Below are 17034 nucleotides of genomic sequence, written 5' to 3'. Positions count from 1 at the left end.
TAAAAATAAAAACAACTTCTATTTCATATGAAATCTCGGTACCTTAGAAAAATTTTCTGAAAATTTATAATAAAATCACTTTTCATCAATGTAGAAAGAATTTCTCTTGAGTGTTGAAATATAGGAAGTGGGATACGTTCTTAGAGTTTGGAAAATGTACAGTCTACCAACATTGTCTTATAATTTGGTAATCTACAAAATTACCTGAACATTAAATAATTATACTATTTGTCAGTTAGGATTTGAAATTATTTACAGATGCATTGTCATCTGATGTTATTTCAAGTAGTTGATACTTGACCACCTAACAAATTTCACTGTACATTTTAAAGATTACGAAGTTTCACCTTCCAAAATTTTTTAAAAATTTATTTTGAATGTTAAAAATATCATGGCTTAGGTATTTTTAAAAGTTTCTCTTAGTAAAAATCGTAAGTGTCTAGTGTTTTGGCTTCTAGGGGAGGATTTACTGAATTGTTACGAGAAAGCTCAAGTTATTTTTGTAAGTAATAAATTATAAATAATATAGCACCAATCTATCATGCTTTGTTTCTGTGAGAAGACGTTTTTCTTATTTACTGACATCAATTTTAGTCAGTAAATAAAGGGAGGACTCAATTGTAGGGATCTAATTTTTTTGTTGTTGGTATAATTTAGTTTCTTTTGGAGATTAAAGATTTAGATTTATTTTTTAAGTTTTTCCCAGAAGAATTATTTTAATTTTACCAAGCTAAATTTGAGTAGAGTTTTCTAAAAACCTTACTGTGTCAAAAAGAGAAATTATGTTGCTTCTTACAAAGTGTAGTAGGAGGAATTGTGTTCCCCCCCACCAAAAAAATTCATGTTTGCCTAGATTGTCAGGATGTGACCTTATATGGAAAAAGAGTTTGCAGATGTAATTAGTTAAGGATCTTGAGGTGAGCTCATCCTGGATTGAAGGTGTCCTTATAAGAAGAGAACACACAGACACACAGTGAGCGAGGCCTGTGAAGATGGGGCAGAGCCTGGAGTGATGCTGCCACAAGTCAGGGATGGCCAGGGCCACCAGAAGCCGGAGGGAGCGTGGAAGGGTCCTCCAGCACCTTCAGAGGGAACACAGCCCAGCTGACACCTTGATTTCAGATTTCTAGCCTCTAAACCTGAGAGAGAAGACATGTTTCAAACCACTAAGTACATTCTGACAGCCCTAGGAAACTAATGTAAAAGTGTACAGCAAAATCTGAAGACCAACCATTTCAAACTTTTATAAGATTGGTTAAATTTGTCACAAAAGTTCAGAGACGGGTGCCTGGGTGGTTCAGATGATTGTCTGCCTTCAGCCCAGGTCAGGATCAAGCCCCACATTGGGCTCCCAGCTCGGTGGGGAGTCTTCTTCTCCCTCTGCCTCTGTCTCCCCTGCTCATGCTCTTTCTCTCTGTCTCTCTCTCTCTCTCTCTCAAATGAATAAATAAAATCTTTAAAAAAAAAAGTTCAGAGACAAATGTCTGTAGTCTAGTAGTAGCAATCTTATTACCTATTCTAAATTCTAATGAAATTGCATGGATAATGAAACTAAGATCCCTGTGGATTCCATAATCCCATTTTTACCGGTTTTTTTAAACATCTCAATAATTTCCTATGCCAGAGATATTAACAGGATTATCATTTATGCCTTTACTAGCCACTCTTCTGTCCATCTTGAGTACTGGGTAGTAACTGGAGAAATGTTCAAAGGCAAGCAGAACAGAAGAAACAAAACTGGTGGATGGGTATTTCCCACAAAGGCTACTAAAAAATGGAGTTTCCTTTTCTTATTTTACACCAACTGCTATCCTAATGAAAATAAAGGCTTTCCATTATCTTTACAGCAAGTCCGTGACCTCTACTGATTACCTGTTGGTCTAAGGAGCCAGCTACTTTTTTTTAAATACTGAAGTGAACTCACGTAAAACTAGCCGTTTAAAAGTGAACAATTCAGTAGCATTGAGTACGTTTACAATGTTGTGCAACCACTACCTTTAGTTCCAAAACTGATCTTCTGTGTCCGCTTTCACTTACCATATGTTTTTGAGCTTTATCTCCACATACGCCACAGTATATATATGAGGTTCATATTACCACAGTTTATCCGTTCACCTGTGGACGGATACTTGGGTTGTTTTCATCTTTTGGTTGTGTGAATAGTACTGCTAGGGAGTGTGTGGGTATATGTATTTGAGTACTAGTTTTTGGGTCTTTTGGATATATACAAGAGTGGGATTAGTGGGTCAAATGGCAATTCTATGTTTAATTTCTTGAGGAATTATCAAAATCCCACAGCTGAACCATTTTATATTCCCACCAGCAATACAGAAGGGTTCCAATTTATGTCCTCACCAGCACTTACTTCTAATTTTAAAAAATTATAGCCATCTTTGTATACGTGAAATGGTACCTCATTGTGATTTTATTTCCATTTCCCTAGTGACAAATTATGTTTAGCATCTTTCATGTGCTTTTTGGCCACTGTATATCTTCTTTGGAGAAATGTCTATGTAAATCCTTTGCTCGTTTTTTAACCAGGTTGTCTTTTGTTGCATTGTAAGAGTTCTTTATATATTCTGGCTACTAGACCTTCACTAGATATATGATTTCAAATATATTCTCCTATTCTGTATGTTGTCATTTCACTTTTTTGATGGTGTTCTTTGATTAACCAAAGTTTTTAATTTTGATGATGTCCAGTTTACCTTTTTTTTTTCCTTTGTTTCTCCTGCTTTTGGAATCATATCTAAAAGTCCATTGCAAATCCTAGTCATGAAGATTTTCTCCTGTTCTAAGAGTTTTATGGTTTTAGCTTTTACAGTTAGGTCATTGATTCATTTTTTAGTTAATTTTTGTACATGATGTGAAGTAGGAATCTAGCTTCATTTTTTTGCTTCTGGATATCCAGTTGTCCCAACACCATTTGTTGGAGAGACTGCTTTCACCAGCTGTTTTTGGACACTGCTCTAACCTACCCCACGGGAGTCAGTAGCTGCGACGACAACGCGTCAACTCCATAGCTACACAGTTTGCAGTTCTCAAAGGTAACAGCCTTGTTCTCATCTCTTTTTCACATACCTACAGAGGAGTCAGTGCCATCTAGTTAGGATATAGCTCCCCAGGGTGAACAGATAAGACAGGTGTCAATGTAGTGATGGTTTCCAGCTGTCAGACCTTTTTCCCCTCCAAGTAACTCCAGACAAGTGTGTGAAAAATACGTTGTCCAGATGGAAAAATGAGACTTAGAACCCCAGCCAAAAAGAATATCGTATTTCTTTCCTGGGAAACTCTCCCCTCAGGATTTTCACCAATATGTTATTTGTCAGAAACGTCCCCAAAGGCTACCATTAGTAGCAAGTGAGTCTGGGAAAGTGAGTATTTTGCTTTCTAGGTTCTAGAAAAGATAGGGGAGAAGATGACTGGGAATGAACGTAGAGTGGGCCATACTATAATCTATCACAGGGACAGATATGCCCAAGTGTGTTTACAACTTGCTGTTTATTTCCTAGGCACACAAATAAACTCAAAGTTAGGTTGGTCTGTTCTTCCACTGTCAAATAAGCTCTTGTTAAGATTTTCTAATACGAGGGGCACCTGGGTGGCTCAGTCGGTTGAGTGTCTCCCTTCGGCCTGGGTCATGACCTAGGGTTCCTGGGATCGAGCCTCCCGCCCCCTCGCAGCAGGGAGCCTGCTTCTCTTCCTCTGCCTGCAGCTCCTCCTACTTATACTCTCTCTCTGTCAAGTAAATGGATAGAGTCTTTTAAAAAAAGAGAGAAGATTCTCTAATACGAGCATACCATACTTTTTAGTCAATAAAGGCTAGGTTTAATATATTTACATCTGACCTAATGGTTACAACTAGGACTTTTTTTTCTAACGTTCTCAGGAGAGATAGAAAATGCCCTGGAGGGGCGCCTGGGTGGCACAGCGGTTAAGCGTCTGCCTTCGGCTCAGGGCGTGATCCCGACGTTACGGGATCGAGCCCCACATCAGGCTCCTCTACTAAGCCTGCTTCTTCCTCTCCCACTCCCCCTGCTTGTGTTCCGTCTCTCGCTAGCTGTCTCTATCTCTGTCAAATAAATAAATAAAATCTTTAAAAAAAAAAAAAAAAAGAAAAGAAAATGCCCTGGAAATGAGGATGGGGATAAAAGGTCCAAACTGCTCCTATCTCTTCTATTTAGAAACATGAAAAAATTAAAGATGTATTAGCATTCATTAATGCATTCAGTAACATAATTACTATATGCTGGGGATGTTAAGACTTGAATTTCCAAGCCTGAATTGTATTTGTGGCTTTGCCATGTGCTAATTATATAATGTTAGACGTTGCACTTTGACTTGATTAAAAACCATTTTCATGCACATTGTCACAGAATTCTAACACCTGTTAGGTAGCCCGGTAAGTGAAGAGGGTAAAGTCACACAGCTAGTAAGTGGCAAAACTGGGATTATAAACCAGGTTGTATCTGACACTCAGGTATGTGCTTTTCTCCACTCTACGGGTGTGACTAATACCTAGAAATAATTTGTGTTATGGTTGTTAGGTAACAACTGCAACAACTTCCTTTCCCACGCATCACCCAGATAGATGGGGTCTCAAGGGCTCACATGGTTACAAAATGCCTTCAGCTGTGAGAATGCTTATGTGAGGAAGAGCATAATAGCTGCTGGGTCTGTTTAATGTGTGCGTTGTAGTACAATTAGTTCTGTCATGAGGGGGGATCTGATGAGACCAGAACTTGATGTAAAAAGACTGGCTTTTTATGAGAATCTGTGAGGAGGAGGGGTCAAACTTAAGGGAAAATGGGAGCTTAAGGAAGCACACAGGGTTGTATGTTTTCTGAACAGAAAAGAGCAAAATTCAAGGGATTTCTAAGGAAAACAGCAGGTGACAACTAGTTGAGGCTGATTTGAACGAGGAGAGTGGTTCTGAGTTGAAGCCTAAAAACCTTGGACCCACATGCACAGACTGATTTCTCCAAGAACCAGTTACTGAGAGAAATCCTCAGCCTGAGCTCAGGTTTCTGTTACTTCTGTATAAGGGCCAAACTCTTTTTTTTTTTAAGATTTTATTTATTTATTTGAGAGAGAGAAAGAGAGTGAGAGAGAGAAAGAGAGCACGAGCCGGGGAGGAGCAGAGGGAGAGGGACAAGCACACTGTGCTGAGCACAGAGCCCGACGCGGGTTTCAATTCTAGGACCCATGAGATCATGACTTGAGCCAAAACCAAGAGCCAAACGCTTAACTGACTGAGCCACCCAGGCGCCCCAGGGCCAAACTCTTCAGAATCACATAATTAGGTAGGGTCTTCATGGTCTCACCCTTAGCAGCCCTTCTAACCTTTTCCACTTTCTTATATACACACTGGATTCCAACCCCCAAACCCAAAATTCCTCAGGTGCCAGTTTTGCTTTTCCATAACTGTTTGGCTCGTTTTCTCTGCCTGAAATGCTTCGTCCATCTAATAAATTGTCTTTTCAAGTGTCAGGCTCTGCAAATTGCACTGATTCTGGACCCCAGACCATATGCTGCCCTGCAGTAGCATCTCGTAACTATGTCATAGCGGCTGCCACCTTGCACTGGCATGATCCGTCTGTGTATACGGATCTGTCTCTGTCAGAGACTGTCACTGCGCTCATTCAGCATACATTCCCAACCATCTCATTTCTATTCCTCTATATGGAAATCAGGAAACAAGATGCTTTCCAGAACAGCAAGCTCATTTCTCCGGTCTTAGCCCAGGGATTGAGGCAGAGGCTGCAACTGTGAACATTTCTTTCTGACTTGTGGCAGGAAGTTGTACATCACAGACCCTTGCTATGGGCTGGAAGAAGGCCAAATGGTTGTGAAAAGCATTCAGTAAGGGAGTCACCTAGAAAGGTGAAAGGTCACAGCCAGATACTCGGGCAGGTGACAGTAGCAAGAGACAGTGCAAGACAATACGGAGATGAAGGAAAAAAGTTCTGTGTGGGGTCCAACAATAGTGGATATATCAATCTCCATGTCCCACCCTTGCATATTTATACTGGTTGTGAACCACCACTCCAGATTTATTCAAGGTCTCTCCCACCTTTAAATGCCTGTAAACCTATGTTCTTCACTGGGGCCAGAATTTGAATATTATTTGGAATTTAATTTACATCAGTCAGCACCTCACTGTGAACTTTAAAAATAATTCTTCCTTTAAACATTATAGAAAGAATTAGCATAATTTACAACAAGCCACCAAAAATGTCAGAATGGAAATGAAGGACACTGATCAGATTTTGTGACTGTCTAGTTAAGTAAATTATCCTTCATGTAAAGGGCTGTATTGTTATTTGTTATTTTTTTTACTTGTTTTTTTGTTTGTTTGTTGGGGGGAGGGGCAAAGGGAGAGAGAGAATCTCAAGCAGGCTCCATGTCCAGCGCAGAGCCCGAGGTGGGGCTCAATCTCAGGACCCTGAGATCATGACCTGAGCTGAAATCAAGAGTCAGACGCTTAACCAATTGAGCCACCCAGGCGTCCCCATTTGCTGGGTGTTACTTCCCCTCCTTTCCTGTAAGAGAATTGTACATCCTTGCCCATGCCCTTGACTCCTGGAGTGGTATGTCCCACTTGGTGATTTTGGTATTGGTTTGGTCTTTGATTGATTGATTAATTTTTTTATTTTTAAAAGAATTTATTTATTTTTTTATTTGACAGAGAGAGAGCACAAGCAGGAGGAGCTGCAGGCAGAGGGAGAGGGAGAAGCAGGGTCCCTTGCTGAACAAGGAGCCCATTGCGGGGCTTGATCCCAGGAAACTGGGATCATGACCTGAGCTGAAGGCAGACACTTAACCAACTGAGCCACCCAGGTGCCCTTGGTCTTTGATTTAGACTCCTTTTGGCTCTGACAGCTTCTTAGACTTTCCTTGTTTTTGATGACTTTCACAGTTTTGAGGAGTACCAGTCATATATTTTGTAGACTGTCCTTCAGTTGGGATTTGTATGGTGTCTTCTCATGATTAGAGTAGGGTTAGGGGTTTGGGGGAAGAAGGTCACAAAGGTAAAGTACCCTTCTCCTCATGTGATGTCAAGGGTAGGTATTATCAACTTGACATCACTGTTGATGTTCACCTTAATCACATGACTGAGGTAGTGTTTGTCAAGTTTCTCCAATTCCTCCCTTCCATGTTGTACTCTGGAAGGAAGTCACTCACGCGCAGCCCACATGTAAGAAGGGGAGATATGCTTTCCTTCCTGAAGAGTGGAGTATCTACATAAATTATTTGTAATTCTTCCACATGAGAACCTTGTCTCTTCTCGTCCATTTATTTATTTATTCAGTGATTTACTTCTATCACTAAGGGCTCATGGGCACTTATTTTATACTTTGGGATGTATTTCAATACTACTTTATTTTCTTGCTCAAATTGTTCCAACTTTGGCCATGGGGAGCTCTTTCGGTTTGCTCCTGTGTCCCTTTGACATACCCCAGTCATTGTGCTTTGTTTTGTTTTGTTTTGTTTTGTTTTAAAAGCATTCTTTACTTTCTGGCACTATAAGACACTCTGGGCTCATCTTGTATATTTCCTGCTCCAGTCTTAGAATCAGCCATTTCTTCAAGGTGCCCTAGTTGTTTTTATTAGGGGATGGTATTAGAAACCAAGACCTGGGTAGTAGGTGTGTTTGTTGTTACCGACATGTTATTTCTAGGCCTTTGTCTGAGAGCAAGAAAATACGTGTGTAGACTAATCTGCATATATATATACACAAATCTATAAATATTCCTCTATATAGCTATCTATATCTATATTAAGCTATACCTGGTTCATGCTGATGCTTCTTTTTTAATTAAATTAAAATTCAATTAATTAACATATACTGTATTATTGGTTCAGTGGAGGTCAGTGATTCATCAGTCTTATATAACACCCCGTGCTCATTACATCATATGCCCTCCTTAATTTCCAGCACCCAGTTACCCCATCCCCCCACTGAACCTCCCTTCCAGCAACCCTCACGTGCTGATGTTTCTAACTCAAATCCATTACCACATGGATCATCCTAGCCTTCTCCCCTTACTTATCTGTAACTGTCCACTCCAACAGTAGGAAACCTGGCTCCCATCATGTGCCATCGTTTACTTAATTGCTCAAGTCCAGTATATATGTATAGTGACTTCAGAATTGTTAACACATACCTCAGGCAGCAACTTTATCAGAAGCAGTAGAGTGCTTACACGCAGTTCCTTTGTCATTAGTCTTACAGACTTCACTCATTTCTAAAGATACTTAAGCCAGTACCCCTTTCCCCTCCAAACTCCTTTCAGTGAGGTTGTTCCATATATTTGTAAGAAAGTTGTATTCTTTTGTTACATTCTGCATTCCATCCTGAAACCTCCCAACTTCCTTTTTAAAAATTTGCACACATTAAGGCTTTACTTTGTGCCAGAAAGTTCTACAGGTTTTATCAGATGCATAGCATCATGTACCCACCATTATAATATCATACAGAATCATTTCACCACCCTAAAAAAAAAAAAAACCCTGCTATGCTTCACATATTCAATGCTCCCCCTCCTGAACCTCTGACCTTTTATTGTTTTTACAGCTTTGACTATTCTAGAATCTTACAAAAATGTAATCCTAAATTGTAGCTTCAGACTGACTTGCTTCTTTCACTTAGCAATGTGCATTTACAGTTTATCCACGTCTTTTTATGGCTTGTTAGTTCATTCTTTTTATCACTGAGTACTATTCCATTATAAGATTATACCACACTGTGCCCATTCACCTATTGAAGGACATCTTGGTTGCTTACAGTGTTGGCCTATCATGAATAAAACTGCTAGACATATTCGTGAGCTGGTTTTTATGTGGTGTAAGTTTTCAAGCCAATCATGTAAATACCTAGGACCATGATTGCTGGATATATGGAAAGACTATGTTAAATTTATTAAGAAACTGACAAACTGTCTTCCAAAGTGGCTGTACCATGTATCATTTCCATGAATACGAATTCCTATTGCTCCTAATACCAACTGGTATTTTAGTTTTAAAAAAAAAACTTTACATTAGGATAGGAGTATAACAGTATTGTGTTGTTTAATTTGTATTTCCCTAATGGTAAATGATATTGAGCATCTTTCCACACACTTATTTGCTATTATATATCTTCTTTGGTAAAGTGTCTGTTCGAATGTTTTCCCCGTTTTTAACTGGGTTGTTTGTTTTCTTATTGCTGAGTATTGAGTGATTTTTATATTTTGTTTACAAGTTCTTTTTTTTTTAAAGATTTTATTTTTTTAAGTAATCACTCTACCCAACATGGGGCTCGAACTCACTAGCCCAAGATCAAGCACCACATGCTCCACTGACTGGAGCCAGCCAGGTGCCCATTTGTTTACAAGTTCTTTATCAGATTTGTGTCTTACAAATATTTTTCTCCCAATCTATGACTTGTCTTTCATTCTCTTCACAAAGTCTTTCACAGAGCAAAAGTTTTAATTTTAATAATAATAAGCAAAAATTCATAGAGCCCAACAAACCAGTTTTTACCTTCTTGGATCATGTTTGCATCTAAAACCTCATCTCCAATCCAAAGTCCTGTAGGTTTTCTGTGAGAAGTTTTTATAGTTTTGCATTTCACAAATAGATATATGATCCATTTTGAGTTACTTTTTTATAAGGTCTGAAGATTTTTAAAAATAACAGCTTTTTTCCCCCTCAAGTATAATTTAAATTTTCTGGAAAACTTCAAACATGCTTTGTAGTTTTAAACAATTTTAGAGTTTTTAAACTTTTTTTTAGTTTAAGCATTTTAAGTACATAGGATAAAATGATTCTTATTAAGTGTTTTTCTTGGTGAAATATTTCTATTATATGAAAGTATATCAATTAAAATGTGCCCTCTCCCTATATATATAGGAAGTGTGTGTATATATACACACATCATTTTACACAAATGTGATCATTGGTTCTAAAACTTTTTTTTTCACTTAATTTACCTTGGATGTCTAAGTCTGTACATATACTCTCACCTCTCTTTAATGGCTATAGTTTTATTTAGTTAGTTATTTTTAAAAAGAGCTCGGAAATCAACTCTGTTCACTGTATTTTTTAATTTTTAAAAATACAGTAGATTTAACATACAGTATTAAATTAGTTTCAGGTGGACAATATAATGATTGAACAGCTCTATACATTACTCAGTGCTCATCATGATAAGTGTACTCTTAATCCCCACCACCTATTTAGCCCATTCCCTGCACCCACCTCCCCTCTAGTAACCATCTGTTTGTTCTCTATAGTTGAGAGTCTGGGTTTTGTTTTGTTTTGTTTTTTGGTCTCCCTTTTTCTTTGTTCTTTTGTTTTGTTTCTTTTTTTTTTTTTTTTAAAGATTTTATTTGTTTATTTGACAGAGATAGAGACAGCCAGCGAGAGAGGGAACAACAAGCAGAGGGAGTGGGAGAGGAAGAAGCAGGCTCACAGCAGAGGAGCCTGATGTGGCTCGATCCCATAACGCCGGGATCACGCCCTGAGCCGAAGGCAGACGCTTAACCTCTGTGCCACCCAGGCGCCCCTTGTTTTGTTTCTTAAATTCCACATATGGGTGCAATCGTATGGTATTTGTCTTTCTCTGACTGGCTTGTTTTGCTTAACATTATACTCTAGATCTGTCCATGTTGTTGGAAATACCAATTTCATTCATTTTTATGGCTGAATAATACCCCACTGCATATATACCACACCTTCTTTATCCATTCATCTATTTTTTAAAGATTTTATTTATTTATTTGACAAAGAGAGGGCGTGGGGAAAGAGAGAGAGCACAAGCAGGGGGAGTGGCAGAGGGGGAGGGAGCAGCAGACTCCCCACTGAGCAGGGAGCCCAACTCGGGACTCGATCTCAGGACCCTGGGATCATGACCTGAACTAGCCGAAGGCAGATGCTTCACTGACTCAGCCGCCCAGGCGTCCCTTTCCATTCATCTGTTGATGGACACTTGGGCTGTTTCCATAATTTGGCTATTGTAAATAGTGCTGCAGTAAGCATAGGGTGCATATCCTTTTCAATTAGTGTTTTCATATTCTTTGGGTAAATACCCAGTAGTGTGATAGCTGGATCATAAGGTAGTTCTATTTTTAATTTTCTGAAGAATCTCTGTACTATTTTCCAGAGTGGCTGCACCAGTTTGCATTCCCACCAACAGTGCATGGAGGTTCCTTTTCCTCCACATCCTTGCCAACACTTGTTGTTTCTTGTGTTTTTTATTTTAGCCATTCTGACAGGTGTGAGACGATATTTCATTGTGGTTTTGGTTTGCGTTTCCCTGATGATGAGTGATGTTGAGCACCTTTTCATGTGTCTGTTGACCAACTGTATGTCTTCTTTGGAGAAATGTCCGTTCATGTTTTCTGCCCATTTTTATTTTTATTTATTTATTTTTTAAAGATTTTATTTATTTATTTGACAGAAAGAGCGAGAGGGCACAAGCAGGGGGAACATCAGAGGGAGAGGGAGAAGCAGGCTCCCCGCCGAGCAGGGAGCCCGACACGGGGCTCAATCCCAGGACCCTGGGATCATGACCTGAACCGAAGGCAGACGCTTAACCATCTGAGCCACCCAGGCACCCCACATTTTTAAGTTGATTATTATTATTATTATTTTTTTGGTGTTGAGTTGTATAAATTCTTTATATATTTTGGATACTAACACTTTATTGGATATGTCATTTGCAAATACCTTTTCCCATTCAGTAGATTATCTTTTAGTTTTGTTGATTGTTTCCTTTGCTGTGGAGAGCTTTTTATTTTGATGTAATCCTAATAGTTTATTTTTGCTTCGGTTTCCCTTGCCTCAGGAGACATATCTAGAAAAATGTTGTTACAGCCAATGTCAAAGAAATTACTGCCTGTGCTCTCTTTCTAGGATTTTTATGCTCTCAGGTCCCACATTTAGGTCCATATAAAAATAACAGCTTTATCGAGAAAGTCCACATACCATACAATTCATCCATTTAAAGTGTACACTTCAGTGGTTTTTAGCACATTCACAGTATGTGCAACCGTCACTATAATCAATTTTAGAACATTTTTTTCACCTTAAAAAGAAGCCTTGTACTTATTTTCCTTTTTTTAACTTAAAATTTTTTTTTCTTTTTTCCTCCCAAATTTCTATTTCAATATAGTTAGTTAATGTATAGTATAATATTGGCTTCAGGAGTAGAATTTAGTGATTCAGCACTTACATACAACACCCAGTGCTCATCACAACAAGTGACCTCCTTAATACCCATCACGCATCTAGCCCATCCCCCACCTACCTCCCCTCCAGTTTGAAGAAGCCCTGTACCTTTAGTTGTCACCTCAGTAACTCCCAGCCTCCCTCGCCCTAAGCAGCCACTAATCTATTTTTATTCTGCAAAGATATCCCTATTCTGGACATTGCATGTAGGTGGAATCATACAATACAACCTTTTGTGATTGATTTCTTTCACTCAGCATAGTATTTTCAAGGCTCACCCATGTTGTAGTACCTTATTCCTTTTTATTGCAGAACAATATTCCACTGTTAGATGTACCACATTTCTTTCATCCATTCATCCGTTGGTGCACATTTGGGTTGCTTCCAGTTTTGGGCTATTATGAATCACGCTGAACATTCTGGCACAAGTTTTTGCATGGACATATTCTTTGATTTGTCTTAGCTATAAACCTGGGAGTGGACTTGCTGCATTGTATGGTAACTCTGTGTTTTACTTTTTGAGTAACTGTCAAAAGTATTTTCCACAGTGGCTCTACTGTTTTATAATCCCATCAGCAGTGTATTATGGTTCCAATTTCTTTGTAACTTTGCCAACACTTGTTTTTGATTATAGCTATCCTAGTGGATGTAAAGTGGCATCTCATGGTTTTGATTTACATTCCCCTGATGACTAATAATGTCAAGCATCTTTTCATGTGCTTATCAGTCATTTGGATATCTTTTTTAGAGAAATGTTTATTCAGATTCTTTGCCCATTTTCAATTAATTAACTAATTAATTAGAGAGAGTGCCCAAGTGTGAGGGTAGGGGTAGTGTAAGGGAGGGGCAGAGGGCGAGGAAGAGAATCTTTTCTTTTAAAGATTTATTTATTTGAGGTGGGGGGAGAGAGAGAGCATGGGAGCATGGAAGGAGGGGCGGGGGGGGGGAGAGAGAGAGAGAATCTCCAGCAGACTCTCAGCTGAGTGTAGAGGCCGTGCATGGTTTGATCCTGCTACCCCAAGATCATGACCTGAGCCAAAATAAAAATCAGAGGCTTAAATTACTAAGCCAACCAGGCGCCCCTCTTTGCCCATTTTTAAAATTGGGGTTTTTTTATTACTGAGTTGTAAGATTTCCTTATATATATTAGAGATGGGAGTCCCTTATCAGATATATGATTTGCAAATATTTTCTCCCATTCTGTGGGGTGCCTTCACTTTCTTGACAGTGCCCTTTGAAGTACAAAAGTTTTTAATTTTGGTGAAGTCCAATTTATTTTTTTTCTTTTGTTGTTTGTACTTTGTTGTCATATCTAAGAATCCAATGCTAAATCTGAGTCATGAAGACTTACCTATATATTTCCTTCCAATAGTTTTACATTTTTACCTCTTTCACATAGATCTTTGGTTCATTTTGAGTTAATTTTTGTATGGATACAAAATAAGGGTCCAATGTCATTCTTTCAGGTCTGGTGCAAGGGGCAGGAACAATGGTGCACCTCTCTTTGAGTGACACCCCCCCTTTAGGAGCTGAGCACTTGGTAGGGAGGGGCAGCATGCCAGGTCTCCAGGCTTGCCTCTGCATGAGCAGTCAGGGCCCCAGTATCCTCTCTCTCTCTCTTTTTTTAAATTAAGATTTTATTTATTTATTTGACACAGAGAGAGAGACAGTGACAGCGAGAGAGAGGGAACACAAAGCAGGGAGAGTGGGGGAGGGAGAAGCAGGCTTCCTGTGGAGCAGGGAGCCCGATGCAGGCTTGATGCAGGGCTCGATGTGGGGCTCCATCCCAAGACCCTGGGATCATGACCTGAGCCAAAGGCAGACACTTAATGACTGAGCCACCCAGGCGCCCCAAGGGCCCCAGTATTCTCAGTGGCACTGTGCCAAAGGTCGAGGCTCCATCCCACAAGTGGGGGCTGGGCCAAAGAAGGGAGCCCACTCCTCTCTGCTGTATTTGATGGGAATTTAACCTCAGCAACAAGAATGTGGGACATGATGATAAATGTTGATATCCTGCCCCTCCAAGGAAGAGCTGGAGGTGATGGGCGAGAAGTGCTGAGTTCCAGGGTGCACCAGTGTGGAATGGAGTTTCTCTCTTGCTGAGCTGGGTGGAAGCAGGGAAGGAGGGAGCGGTTCTTGGTTCAGATACCACAGACTCTCACTTTTCTTACTGAATTTCAGTGAATTTTCTTGAATAAATGTTTCTTCATTTGTTGTGTACCCTCAGGACCATTCCAGAGATTTAAATTAAAGAAAAATAACAGTTTTCACCAGTTTTGCTGTAGGATAGATGGAGAGCTCCTCACTGTCATGTAGATTCTTTTTTCATAACTTAAAGTCAGTGACTGTGGGCAGTGGAACACCAGAAAACTCAAATTTTGGTGCCCACATAATAACTCATTCTCTCTCTCTCTCTCTATATATATATGAAATATCAGTTATTAAAATGGCTCAGAGCTAAAAATGGATTGAGTCGATGGAAACTAAAGCAAGGAGTTCTGCACTGGAAGACATACCACTACCCATAAACTTTAGGAAATATCTACTATATGTAAGGTATACAAATACAAGATAAAAAGCTAAAACTCTATTTCGGAGATTAGGCGATTTTCATAAAAAGAGAATATATCAAGGCAGTCTATACTAAATGCCCAGGGAATAGGTACTCCAGTTTTTCATAGGCATGAAAAACTATTCAGGTTTGAGTGATCAGGTTCTGCGTAGAAAGCGTGGGCTGGGGTAGGTTTGGAGGAAAATGTAGGGTTCAGCTGGGTGGGTGGGCTGGAGGTAGGGCACATTCCAAGGCAAAAGTGCTGAAGGTATGAAGTGGTATTTGGTATGTTTGAGCAATAATGAGTAGACCTGCCTGCTCCCTGGAAAGTCTCTATGAAGAAATTAAGTGAGAAATGAAGTGGTGACCAGAAAAGCAGGGGAGAGAAGTGGGGCTTGTTTGTTGGACCAGGATTGTTGTACCTGTCTTGTGGGCTGCTGAGAGCAATGATTGCTTTTTAGAAAAGAATGACTTCGGCAAAGAGATTTTAGGAAAATGACTTTGCCTGTAGTGTGTAGTTGGAATGGTGTGTGTGTGTGTGTGCGTGTGTGTGTGTGTGTGTGTGCATGACCGCGCAGAGCCCCGAGGCAAGGAGACTAGTTATTAGACTGAAAGAAATGAATGTCTGGATTAAGTGAAGAAAGCGGGAATGGAAAGGAAGTGTTTGGGGGGGGTGGTAAGATATAATCAGGACCTCAATAATCAAGCCAATTGTTAAACATGGCAGTTTCCATCAAAAATAATACTAGAATGTAAGGTGACAGGCTAATTTAGCAGTTTGAGATATTATGTATATTTTATTGATGGGTTTCTCATGCAGTAACTATAGATAAACGGGTCTCTTTATTTTTGAATTCTCATATATTTTTCTTCCTCCTTCTTATTACTTCAAATTCCTTTTCTCCATAGTTTGCATTGATTTCAAATTAATCTCTTGTATGTGCAGGAGGAAACCAAGGGTTGCAACAACAATGCACGGACTGTTTATGGTTTCAAGGATGAGTTTCCTCCCTTGAAAACAGCTATCCGCGTAGAAATGGGAGGCACGTGGCCAACTCTTGCTTTTTAGCAGGTCGAACGTGACCTTCAAAACTCTTTAGGACACGCTAATCTCCTGCGGAGCTGCATCTCCCGTCAGACTCAGGCTGGCAGGGTCTCCCGCGGCCGCCTGGATGTGTGTGGCTCGGGGTTGTGAAGCTGTGGTTGACAAAACAATATAAAAACACGGACAAAAAACAACCACAAACCCCCATGCCTTACCACAGAGGGCTGATGAGTGAAGTCGCGGAAGGAAGGTTCTGCTCTTGTCCTTTTAAAATTCCAGTGCACCAAGCACACACGCGCTCGCACGCACGCACACACACACACACACATACACGCCCGGTCGGCTCTTCCCACTCCCTGCCACATTGCACCAGCGTCCCTCCCCAAGTCCTGATTCATGAACCGTGCCACCTTTGTCTCATTTGAAACTGTGCAGACTATTTTAATCCTCCCACCCCCATCCCAGATTTCCCCCCTCCCTTCATCCTCTGGAAAGCTCTGATGTAAGGCGCTCGCTAGGTGGGGGAGCGCTTCTCCCGATCCGCTCGGGTAGGCGAATCCCCAGAAGCCCCCTCTGCGGGACCTCCGTCTGCGGGGGCCGCTGTCCGGGACCCGCTGCGGGCGCGGGGGAAGCGCCTAGGTCCCTTTAAGGTGTCGCGCTCTCCTAAAGGGCGGGCAGGGAGCCCGGGAGCCGGCGCGGGTCCCGCAGCCCCGTGGAGAAGTCCCTCTGCCCTCCTCTCCTCCCGCTTGAGAGCCTCCGGGGGCAGGCCCCCCCCCCACCCTCGCCCCCCGCGCACCGACCCGCCATGCTGCCGTGAACCATGTCCTCCTCCTACGCCAAGAACGGGCCGGCGGACGGACCGCACTCCCCCACCTCTCAGGTACCGCCCCCTCCTCCCCCCGCCGCGGCGGCCCGAGGGTGCCCCGCCTTCCTGCCGGCAGCTCGGGGCCCCCNTATGTGGACACCGCTGAGGAGACTGGGGTGCGGGCTCTGGGAGACCCCGGGGAGCTGGTCCGGAGGCGGACTCTAGCCCGGGGTGGTTGCCCGGCTCCACGCTTCGGTCCTCACCGGCTTCTCTCTGGCCCCGTGTGTCGAGTCCAGGTGGCCCGAGGCACCACGACCCGGAGGAGCAGGTTGAAAAGATCCGATGGCAGCACCACTTCGACCAGCTTCATCCTCAGACAGGTAGGAGGCGGACTCGGGGAGGCGGCGGGGGTGGGGTGGG

General features: G+C 41.3%; 1 protein-coding gene across 1 annotated transcript in view; it reads left to right on the top strand.

The window, feature by feature from the left end:
* The first annotated feature begins 16602 nt into the window (after positions 1-16602).
* Positions 16603-17034, top strand: part of CACNB4 (calcium voltage-gated channel auxiliary subunit beta 4) — a 240737-nt gene continuing 240305 nt past the window's right edge. The window contains exons 1-2 of the mRNA XM_034654569.1: positions 16603-16689; positions 16911-16994. Of these exons, the coding sequence (XP_034510460.1) occupies positions 16630-16689; positions 16911-16994 (144 nt within the window). The 5' untranslated portion in view covers positions 16603-16629. The remainder of the gene's footprint in view (positions 16690-16910; positions 16995-17034) is intronic.

This window comes from Ailuropoda melanoleuca, chromosome 2 (genome assembly GCF_002007445.2).
Source record: "Ailuropoda melanoleuca isolate Jingjing chromosome 2, ASM200744v2, whole genome shotgun sequence".
NCBI lineage: Eukaryota > Metazoa > Chordata > Mammalia > Carnivora > Ursidae > Ailuropoda > Ailuropoda melanoleuca.
Note: the sequence above shows the minus strand (reverse complement) of the source record. Positions and strands in the feature narration are given on the sequence as shown.